Source organism: Rutilus rutilus (assembly GCF_951802725.1).
Source record: "Rutilus rutilus genome assembly, chromosome: 7".
Taxonomy (NCBI): Eukaryota; Metazoa; Chordata; class Actinopteri; order Cypriniformes; family Leuciscidae; genus Rutilus; species Rutilus rutilus.
In genome coordinates, this window is record NC_140221.1 from 3947103 (window position 1) to 3959311 (window position 12209).

Genomic DNA, 12209 nt, shown 5'->3' on the forward strand with positions numbered 1-12209 from the left:
GCATATTTGGTAAGGGGAATATGGACACCCTTGGATCTGTATTAGGGGGTCACAATACAGGTGTCCTCACCATACATACTCAACCAATTTTTATGAATGAAGCAAGAAAGAGGAGTTCTTTTATTAATAAAATGGCGATATGTACAGGTAAGGGGGGCGACTAGACACAAGCATTGTGTTTGCCAGCAAAAGGGGCTGGCATAATGAAGAATTCACAGAACTGGCATATCTAATAATGAGACACCTCACTGCATCTCTGTACTATATTCATAATGTGAGCCAGTGTCTGATGCAATGTGGCCTATGTCCTTTTGCTGAACAGAATATTTCAAAGGTTGTGGCTAATGGCAGAGTCAAGAAGCTTTGCTTAAAACTGTTCCATTACAGTTATTACCCATCCATTTGTCTTAATATATCTTAACATACCCTTGAGCAAGAACTAAATGCCTTCTGAGATCTGATATCTCTTAAAGGGGTCATGACATGAGAAATAAACTTTTTCTTAATTTGTTAAAACTTCCTCCCTAATGAACAGTATAGACTTACAGTATAGTGAGTATAGAGACCGGGACAGACATCAAAGGTTCTTCTGCAGAATTCACGTCCATCTGCACCATTTCATGAATTGCTTATTCTTTTGACAACACTTTATTTTTGGGTTCAATAAATAGTTGCTTATTAGCATGTATATTACTAGGATATTGGCTGTTTATTAGTACTTATAAAGCACATAATGATTATCCTGCATGACCTACATCCCTTAATCATACCCAATACCAAAACTTAAATGCTATAAAAACTAACTATTAATAAGCAGTAAATTAGGAGTTTATTGATGCAAAAGTTGTTAAAAATATTGAATATGTGTTCCCCATACCGAAGTGTTACCTTTTTTTCTATGTAAACATGTTATAGATTGATGTCTTTGACCATTGCAACACATCTCAATGCTTGAGTGGTGCATTTTTTAAGATAAATAAAAAAACAGCTGAAGTTTAATAGTGTGCCAATTGTTTTGTTATTTCAGTCTTGCATATGTATGCTTCACATAATTTGTGAAATTCAGCTTTCAGCAAATGCCTGGACTTATAATGGATTAGTTATGTGGTTGTTGCAATGTATTCAACCTAGATGACATGGCATTAATACTTTCCTATGCAAAGATGTTTCCCAATCATGACAATGGGAGTTTACTCTGAAGTCTTAAAAGAAAAGAAGCATAATCATAGCACCTTTAAATCAGAACGCCATAGAGAAGGTGGAGAATTGTCATGTATTAGTAAAAATACTATATATGATATTTACATTATTGTGACCCTCTGGTAAAATAATACAACAAAAATGATGTCATGACCCTTTTAATATCCCTTCCAGTGACATGAATGTATACTTTGCACTGGATTTTACACTCACAGCATCTGTAGAACCGACATGTTTCACTAATGATGGTTTTTAATCGTAAATAAGTGCATCTCTCTGTACTTGTAAAATGTGCGTTAAAAGGTACCACAACACACAGGAAGCATGCTACTGAATGAACTGATACTGAATTGAATAGGTTACCTTTGTTAATGGTAAAAAGGAACCAAATCATCATATATCAGATAGCCAATGCGCGGCAATGTGACAGACTATATAATTGAGGATAAATACAACTTAAGCTGTATTTGACAGGATCCGTTGCATGCTGTAAAGGTATCTATATTGTTTTTTAGATCGAAGAACTTTTGATTACCAAAATAATTCCGATGGGTGGAACTTCTTCCCCATTTATGAATAGTTAATTCAGACGCCGTACTCCAGGTGAAGACAAAAATCTCAGAGTTAATGTGTTGGAAACACGCAATCCCAACAGGAAAACCAAAGGCTGTTTTGCCTAATTGGAAGTTAATAATGGAGATGCAACATTTGCCACCCAATGATCTATGAAAATATCAGATGGTAACTCTGTTATAACTCGGGACCGGTTTCTATGAAGTCAGAGTCTTGGTACGATTAGTAACAAGGTACATGTGATCCAAGACAAGTGTTAAGGCTTTGCCAAAGCCAGAGAGTTAAACCAGTTTGATAATATTCCACTTTTATAAGAAAGCCTATGACTATATTATGTGTCTTCCCAGCATCTTTTTGTAGATATCAAGCAAAAGTGGCCATGACGTGATTCTTCCACATCAGTTTCATGCTAACATGCCGCCTATGTCGAACTGTTACAGATGTACAAGATTTATGGGTAAAAATGTTTTCATTAATCATTTACAAAATAAGTCAATTTTTAGAACAACTGCAAATCAGATTATGTCAGAGCTTAAGTTATATTTTCCCTTGTAATATACATTAAACTGTACAAATGAATTGTAAATGTAAAAAAAAAAATTAGAACGAATAGTGTTGCAACCCCTAAATGTGTCCTATCCAAACACACAAGCAAATCTCCTTAATCTCAAATATTTCCCCAATTTTAAAAGGAACAAAGGAGGTCTTTGCAGAGTTTTAGAACATTTCCCTGCAGTAGTTGAAAAACATTTACAGGCAAAATGCAGATATTCAAAGATAGGCAACATAACATAGTTCTGGAGGGGTGTCATCAGTTCTGGTCCTGGTGACAGCAGAATTGAAAGAGGAAATGTTAGGTTCATGGCCAAAATATAGGGGGACAAGGGTTTGAACAGAAGATACAGCAGCAGATATCAACTGGATGAGAGGAAAAGCCAGCTCTTGGGGGGAAAAAAAGCATTATGTGGGACAAGTGAAGTGTAGAATGTCACAAGGGAATATCTCTCTCTTACCATTTGTAATGGCAGGAGATAGATGGTCTCTGTCATGATGCCTAGACCTGGAAGCCTCTTGTTCCCAGCCCCCCTGCTGACCTGTTGGTGGTCCCTGTCCCTCCATCATGTTCACAATGTCCACTCGGTCAATACTCTTGAGGGCCACGTACAGGCTGTCCACTACAGTGGTGAGAGACACACAGATGGTGGAGAAATGGAGAAGGGGAAGACAGGGTAGTTGGACATAAAGGATGAGGACAGAGACACACCACTGACAAAACCAAAGGATTTCAAGACACTATTAGGAAAAACATCCAAAATACAATAATTGATTTACTTTTGTTATTCAAAACAATTGTGGATGAATCTGTCTCAGTCACGTGACCTTATCTTTACAGCCACCATATTTATCACCATCGGGGGGAGAAGCAATGGCAGGGAATTCAAAAACGTCCCACAAGCAGAACATCAACCTCAATTCAAATGCACACATGTGCAGATATTTACATATATTTCATTTATAATCTGAAGCCTTTTAAGACTACCAAATCCTACAACAACATCCAGTAAGTTAAGTCCAGGTATACTTTCGTGTGACCAATGATCTTTTCCTCATTTCCACATAACAACATCTGGTTATCCTGTGTAACCTTGGTTCTCTGGATGAAAGGATTGAGAATTTTGAGCTTTAAGGCCGTGACACATCAAGCCGCCTTAAAAGAACTAGCGGCGTTGAAAGCTGACTGTGTTGTCGCCTTGCGTCGGCTGTGTCGCGGCACAAAAGCAGCGCTTGAACACACCAAAGGGACCACAGGTGAATATCAACTAGCACATGTCTTCTGCTCCAGCATGTAAGGAAATAACTGTCAGTATCAGCAGGTATCAACAGTCTATATTTATCATTCAAAAAGCTAGGACTGCAGAAATACAAAGCGTAAACAAAGCAGCGCTTGCTTACCTTTTTGATTATCAATAATGATGATCACTTTGTTCGGAATGCTCAGGTAAAATGACATAAAATGACAATCTCCTTCTGTCTGTGCCGTCTTGACTTCTTTGCTCATTATCATCACTTTCACTTTTATCCTCATGCACTGGCTCATACACTGAGCTGAACGCCAGTGCCAATTCAACATGCTCTTTGGCCAAAATACCCCTGACATGTCCAACCAGTGCTGACGGTGCGGAACACACCGCAAAAACTGGGCCAGCCGGTGGTCAGCGATGGCTTGGTGTGTCGGGCCTTCAACGCAGTGAGTTTTAGCTGCAGGCTTGGGGAGCCGCATCTATTTGTTCTCACATAAAGTCGACCAGCAGCCCAATTCTCATTCAGAACAGTTAAGCTCTAAAAGACGAGCTGGAGTGACATTTACATTTTACATTTAATCATTTAGCAGACGCTTTTATCCAAAGCGACTTACAAATGAGGAGAGCAATAGTAGCAGTTAAACAATAGGACAACAATATGTGCTGTAACCCTTCCCAGTTTAGTCTAATGCAGTCTATGTATTTAAAAATAAATAAATAGATATAAAGTAGAAGAGAAGGGAAAAGAAAGTGTTAGCATTAATGGATCAAGTGTTGCCGAAAAAGATGCGTCTTCAGCCGTTTCTTGAAAATGGCTACGGACTCGGGTTGAGTTAGGTAGATCATTCCACCAGCAGGGAACATTCAAGGAAAAGGTCCGTGAATGTGATTTTGTGTCTCTTTGAGATGGCACCACGTGGCGACGTTCACTTGCAGAACGCAAGCCTCTGGATGGCACATAAGTCTGGAGTAATGAGTTTAGGTAAAAGGGAGCAGAGCCAGTGGTTGTTCTGTAGGCAAGCATCAGTGCCTTGAATTTGATGCAAGCGGCAACTGGCAACCAGTGCAATGTTGTGAGGAGAGTTGTGACGTGTGTCTCTTCGGCTTGATAAAGACACTCTTGCTGCAGCATCTGGATCAGTTACAGAGGTTTGATAGTGTAAGCTGGAAGACCTGCCAAGAGAGCATTACAATAGTCCAGTCTGGATAGAACAAGCGCTTGGACAAGGAGTTGTGTAGCATGCTCTGATAGGGAGGGCCTGATCCTCCTAATGTTGTATAAGGCAAATTATTAAACCGCAATGCGGTCTGTGAAGTTCAATTGATCATCGATCACAACTCAAAGGTTCCTGGCTGACCTTGATGGATTTATGGAGAAGTTGTGATTTAGTGTTGGGTTGGCCGGGACCACAGCTCTGTCTTCGCAAGGTTGAGTTGAAGGTGGTGGTCCTTCAGGCAGCAAGAAAGATGCAGATCCTAGTGATGACATGTAGATGGAGAAGAGAAGCGGAGTTGCATGGAAGAGTTGCAAGGAACCCCTAGTCTGTGTCTCTCTCCGTCCTTTGAGAGTTACACTAAGTAAGCGGATGTTCTCTTTCAGTCAAGTCCTTTACAGACATACAACCCTATGGGAGAATTTTAAATAAGGATATATAGAATAATGCTCATACATGTCCAGAAATTGTACTACTTGCCTGTAAGACCAAGTGAGTGACATGAGGCGTGGTGACATCACGTCAGTAATACTTTACCAAAGTATGAGAGTCGGCCCAGTTAGCTTCTGCACAAATCTCCTCTTAAATAATGGAGATGCTACGAACTAGCTAGAGTGGCTGGTAACCAAATATAGCGGCTCCTCTCCTGCACGTTGGTATGCAATTGTATCAACTGTAACACCCCAAAACAGTTTCAACATTTTGCAAACTGTAACCACTCTGTACTGAGCACCCAGAAACAGGCTGTGAATGCATGCCAGCAGTTAGGAAAGGGGGAGGCACGGCAAGCTATCACTGGCCTCACTCCTCTTAAAACATTGCAATACCCAGCAAACATTTGGACGTTTAATGACCGTTGAAAAGACGTCCCTCCGACATGTCCCGTCATGGTTGAAAAATAGTTCCAAAAGGAAAGTTGAATGGACGTATTTGACGTTATCTGTTCTGTGTTCTGCGTTTTAGCCAGACGGGATTTAAACTTTGTCGACTGGAGACCCAAGTTTGGTTGAAGATGAAAAATGAACCAAGCACAATGTTCTCTCAGCATTCCTGATTTCTAACACACACTCATAGCGTTCGGCTGGTCTTGCGGCTGTCAGAGCAGAAACGAAAACTACTGCTCTCCGTATGTTCTTCCGTCATCTCCGGGCGCATTCATTTGTAAATTCCGCAAGCTTATTTTGTCCATTAGAGCGAAAGATCTGATTAAGCCCATACATTAACCTGTCCATAGACCCTCCCCTCGAAGAAATCAGGACAGAAGTGGTTGAAAGTGGACTAAAGAAACAGAGTAAAATACCAGGTGTGTGTTTGAAGCTTTGGGCAACTGGAGCAAAATAAGGGACAGCTTCTGGCACCTGAGCTGCAGGGCAAGGGACAAATGAAAGGGTCAGGGTTGCGTTTCTCAAAAAGCATTGTGAGTTTATCGTGGAGACCATTGGTGGCAATGGTTCTACGATCTACTTAGACTTACAATGCTTTTAGGAAAAGTTTTGCAGATTGCTATATGGCAAGGGACAACTGAAAGGAGTCATATTTCTGCACCTTGGGGCCCTCAACAAAGCCCATTTTCTGCACCCTCCATTACCAATGTACCGTTAGGGAGGTTCCAGGAACAGATTTGGGAAGTACTGCTCCAGTCCCAGGTAAGAAGTCCACATCTGGAGTCCTTCCTCTCAATATGATCGCCACACGGATTTGGACACGGCTGTGTTTTGCGGAATGCTTTGAGTGCTGCCGCACACACTATATCAGTTCCAACCTAATCACTGAGATATCAGCAAATACTGTCAACAGGGCTTGACATTAACACATGCCAACTTGCCAAATGCGGATGTGTTTCAGCAGTGTAACACAGTCACTCCTACCAGGCAGCCACTTTGTCAGGTTGAATTTTAAATATAATATATAAATTTTTAAATTGTAGTCTTTTAAAAAGGCATCTGAAATAATAAACTAAGTGCAATGTAGTGTTGTCAAAAATACAGATTTTTCAATACATATCGATACCGTAACAACAGAAAAGCTTCCAATACTCATTTTCCTCAGAATAGATACATGATAACAGCTGTTCTTTCTCGCTCTGTCATCTCTCCGACAGCGAGTTACACACAAACCCGTCCCCCCTCACTCACTCGTTTCATTTGCTCTGGATGAATATTGTTGGTGTTACAGGGCTTGAATTTCGGTGTGGGATTGCGCTTATTGCACATAATTTTACTAATTTCCGCTAGCCTAGAAATCTAGACGCACCCTAGCGGCAGCAAAATTTATTTTGCAGCCAGGGTAGTCTAGCAACTCTCCGTTGACTTTCGAGCTGGAAAAAACAAAATTAGGTCAGGCCAATCACATTGCGTATAGAGTAGGCGGGGCGGGCTTAACATAATGACGACAGAGTTGCGACGGTTCCCTGCTACTTGAAAACAAAGAATGACGGCTGCTGCTGGAGAACAGTCTTTCGAAACGGCGTTGGCCGCGCTCTGGAGGAATTGGAGTTAAGTTTTTCTTTGAGAAAAGAGCAAAGAACGGCACTTAAGTCATTCTTAAAAAAGGAAGATGTGTTCGTAGTTTTGCCGGCCAGATTCAAAAGTTGAATCTATCAACTAACGTTAGCTCCGCTGTTGGCAAAACGCTCTGGTTGGTTGAAGCACTGTCCTATTGCGTGCAGAGGGAATTTGAAAGACAGCCGTTTATCCCGCCCCTCGGATTGAGCCGTGTCTATGGTGAGTTGCCAGACCTAACATCTTGATGTAGGTCTGGCTTGCCAGGCTAAATTCACGCAGATTTTGTGCTCACACCCAAAGTGTGCACATAAAGCCGCCTCTCAATACTAAATTCTGTTCTTTTTCTCAGCTTATTGCATTTACACAGTCAAATACACACAAAATAATGTCAAAAAGGCGGTCTTTGTGAATATTCAAGTAAACACAGTCTGTTATGTTTTAAGTGAACGTGAACAGTTGAGACAGAAAACACACGTGTAACAGTATAATGGATCCGTGCGTGAGGTCTTAAAGTGACAGCAGCCTAACATACCTGCTGCCAAATTATGAGATAATATTAAAAATATCTATATTTTCCCCATGGTATCAATGTCATAATTGTGTCCAATGTAAATGTAAATGCTGAGTAACTTTGGAAAACTGCTAGCCACAGTGGCTGGTGAGCCAAAAAGTTAATGTCAAGCCCTGACAGTCAATAGATGTGACATCCCAAGATGATAAGTGGGGCGCGGCCTTGAAGACACTCGAAACTCTCCTGTTTCAACAACAGTTATTCACACCTCTGATTTGAAAAGGGTTCATAAATGGGGGTTTGGACAGCCATGGTAAGGTGGGAGGGTAGAGTGGTGGTGAGAGGGAGGAGACTGCATGATAAAGGCAGGGCCTGAAGCGCAGCAAGACAGCTAATCGCATTCCTGCATACTGGGCACTCACTTCATGAAGTTTTGCTAACTCTACATCCCACATCACTGCAGATTAAAAGCATGCTGATATGTATAGCAACAAATATGGCAGCATTTTCATACAGTTACGTCACATGAGACAGATGAATAAGGTCGAATTTGCTCGCAAATAATTTAGGTATTCTTATAGGATCATAGTGAATGGACACTGTGGCACTCACTTTTAGCTTTCTTCCCCTCTCGAGCGGCCCACAGGTTGAGCAGTGTTGAGCTCTGCTCTAAAAGGGAGTTGGGATTCTCCACACGGATCTTATTTATTTCATCTACATTAAACTGCAGTTCACGTCCCAACTCTGCACAGGAATTAGATATGATACATTATGTGCTAGCATGAATGAATTTGTTCCTTCACTATTAAAGTGACTCATTTTAGACTAAAGCATGATGTACTGAAGTATGAGGGCTACATTTGTGCCACTCAATAAAATACTTTTGTATGAATAAACTGATAAATCAATAATCAATCACATATGAATTGTAGAAATTGGTGGATAAACAGATAAAGCAAAAATAAATTAATCAACAAAGAAATCAGAAATCAGTGTCAAAATGAAAACATGTGGACAAAACTAAGCTTCGCACATTTATTTTCTCACGGATTTATGTTGTAGGTCTGTATTTACGCTCTAGTGTTACGCCAGTGCATCCCTAGCCACTTCTGCTGAAAAATATGCAAGGTTATTAGGTTAAAAAAACATTATAATACGCATCTCTTAAAGATTAAAGTAATTATGTGTTGCACTGACAAAAAACACCGCAGGCAATGGAACGTTGAAATAAGCATTAATGTGCATTTATTTGCATATCTTATATGAAAGTGTATGACACGATCTGACACGCCTCCTTCCAAACCTCACATCATTGCTACATTTTGTAGACCTAAATTGACTAAAATAATGAAACTATATATTTATAAGAATCTACTTAATTTAAATCTCCTTATTTTTAAGTTAATTTACAGACTGAATTCAATGAAAAGTGCTTAAATACAATTAAGTACAATAGTTATAATAATTAATTGTTTAATTAGTTTTCATTCCTTAATCTTTTAACAATTTTTTGTGCAACTATTATTTATCTGTTTATACAATAACTTTCAAATTTCATAATTTTATCATTAATTGATTATTGATTTGTTAATTAATTCAACAGTTGATTACTAGGTTGCATGAACAGGCCCCCATATGAAGCCCCTATAGCATGAAACAAGTTTAGCTTGTGCAAAATTTTCTCTTCTAAAGCCAAAGAATTAAGCCAGAGCTAGTCAATATTTGATCTCATCTGCACATGCTAGACATTGAGGTAAATTTGGGACCTTTAAAGTAAATGACTTGTCAAAACATTTTGAATTCTCTATGTAGCAGAGAAATGGACATCCAGATATGCCTTGACAAGACATGGCCAGGTAAGCATTCTGCTTGTTAAGCGAAAGAAGTGCATTCAAACCCACACACTCACCAGCCCAGCTCAGGCCTAGCTGTTCAGCTATTAAAGCCATCTTTAACTCCGTCCTTTCCATGGCGCTCAGTGATGCTGCAGAAACCAGACCATCATTGGCTCAAGAGTTCAGCAATCTGATGCTGCAGCTCACATCTTATTCAAAGCAGGGTCAGGCAAAGGTTGTATGAGATTTGGGGGCTTAACATGCAGGAGCTGTCAGTGTGGGAGCAATCTTACCCAAGGCTGGTTCATTTAAAGCACTGTATCTTTCTCTCAGAGCCAACGGTGTCAGAGTCCTCCTTCGTTCATCACTTCCTATGATCTGTTATAAAGAAATCAAGAGAACAAATATATTTATATATGAGTGTTTGTGTAGGGAATGTAAGCATGTGACGTATTTTGACCTTTGTGTTATTACCTTAATGCATGGTGGCATGGTCACGTTGAGGTTGCACAACATGTGTTGACAATCTTCGTATTTGGTTGATTTGCGCAAGAAAGACAAAAAGCCAGAGGGGTCTTTACTGCTGTCTCTCACCTGGGAGAAGAGGAAAAGAAGTGGATACACTATGAACGTGTGATGATACAGGCAATTATTTGTTCATAAATATTATATTGGAGCCAAGCATGGGCTCCTGTTTTGAGTCATACATTTTTGACTATACATAAAAATGTCATTTATTACGTAAAATATTATCAAATGAAAATTTCGATTAGCCCTTGCAGTATGTCTAATTTCTTCTTTCGTTCTTTTTTTCAATGAAAGCATTTGGTGAACATGACGTGTGAAGCTCAAAAATGTGAACCAAATTTGAAGTGTGCAAGTGTGAATGAGATTTTCACAATGTGAATGTCAGGTCTGTTCCACACACAAATACCTGATGCCATCTTGACAGCCCTTGCAGACTGTCTTCTTTAAGTTAGTTTAGAAAAGAGAGAATTGGATATTGTGCAAAATAACTATTTTGCACAATGTAGATCTACTGTAATACTCACGCCATAACCAACCAACCAAATAAACCCTAAAGTCACTATGGGTGAAAGAATCGATATTTTAATCAATAATAATGTAGTTGTGAGCAACTGAGCAGAGATGAACTGTAACTTTTCTAAATGTTGTATGCATTACTTCAATGAGCTCATTGTTTCTGCCTTAAAGTATTACATTGTTTAAATTAATACATTTTTGGCTAACTGTGATTTTGTATATGTAATACATAACTTAGACAGTTTTAGTTACTCTGATAACAGATCACTCTAAATTGTAATGTGCATTGTCTGTAAAGCTGCTTTGAAATGATGTGTATAGTGAAAAGCGCTATACAAATAAATGTGAATTGAATTGAATTGAATTGAACTGGGTTTACCTTGACAGACACAGGCAGTCTGTTGTCTCTGAAGGCTTGGAAGCTGAAACAGCGCGGCTGCTGGGCAGCTTTCCTTATGGGAACCAGGTTTCCTGAACACTCCAAATACAGCGGCATGCCCTCCATGACCTACACAACAAACACCAATCGCTATATTTAGGGTTACAGTAGATTTACAGTAGATGCATCCTAAATCAATCACATTTGACAATATCTAGTAAAGCCTACATTAAACTTCATAAGCAACACATTTACTTCTGTAATGTCACGTATTTCAGAATATTCAAAGAGAGAGAGAAAAAAATTTAGGTTTGGATTTTATCTATGTGGATTTGATTGGATTGTGAAAAGTGGGTTTTCCAGACCAGAATGGAGCCAAACCTCAAATGCAATTTTGCGTTCAATTATGGAGAGATACTTGTTTTCTGAAACACCACCATCTGGCTATTGGTTACAATTATTTTCCACGCTCACAATGTAAAATTTATATATACAATTTATACCTCAACCTCAATTTATATATACAGTATATACTGTGTATGTATATATATATATAATATTGCTGAATCCACCTAACTATTTGAATGTATACCAACAAAACTAAATTATATAAGTTGAATACAATCAGTTCATTTAGTTACCTTTTTTTTCAATGTGCAGACCGGTGATGTCAGCTGAAAGTTGTTTAAATGGTGGAACGTGTTACTGTGTTTATACGAAAAATTACTAAAACAATTATTTTTGTTAGTACTTTAATTTGGAGAATTGTTCACTCATTAATCAGGTACAGTAAGACCAAGAATGTGTATTAAAGTCACCATGAAATCAAACTTGACAATTCTTGTATTATTATGGAATATTGTGGTATTTATAATAAATGATTTATTCGTGCACATTTTTTTTTTTTAAATTCATGCATCCTTGTGATCTTTAATCAAAATAACTGTTCCCTCATGTAGTGACATCATCTCTTCTCTGATGACGAGGGCGGGGCAACCTGTCACTCACATGAGATCCACCAATAGCAAACCACAACCATCCAACTATCCAATCAAATCCCCACAGACAAAACCAAGCCCCACCCTACATTTGTTCTTGTTCCAGAAGTCGTTTCACTCGGATATACGTCACAATAGAGAAGAAAAGA

General features: G+C 39.1%; 1 protein-coding gene across 20 annotated transcripts in view; it reads right to left on the minus strand.

Annotated features, from left to right (window-relative positions):
- Nucleotides 1–12209, minus strand: part of ank1a (ankyrin 1, erythrocytic a) — a 139886-nt gene that overhangs the window by 27837 nt on the left and 99840 nt on the right. For 18 of the 20 annotated variants that reach the window (XM_084413708.1, XM_084413707.1, XM_084413706.1 and 15 more), the window contains 6 exons: nt 11063–11191; nt 10114–10233; nt 9933–10017; nt 9714–9788; nt 8417–8548; nt 2787–2948 (listed from right to left, as the gene is read on the minus strand). In XM_084413708.1, the coding sequence (XP_084269834.1) occupies nt 2787–2948; nt 8417–8548; nt 9714–9788; nt 9933–10017; nt 10114–10233; nt 11063–11191 (703 nt within the window). The remainder of the gene's footprint in view (nt 1–2786; nt 2949–8416; nt 8549–9713; nt 9789–9932; nt 10018–10113; nt 10234–11062; nt 11192–12209) is intronic. The other 2 variants (XM_084413690.1, XM_084413692.1) reach the window with 1 other exon arrangement.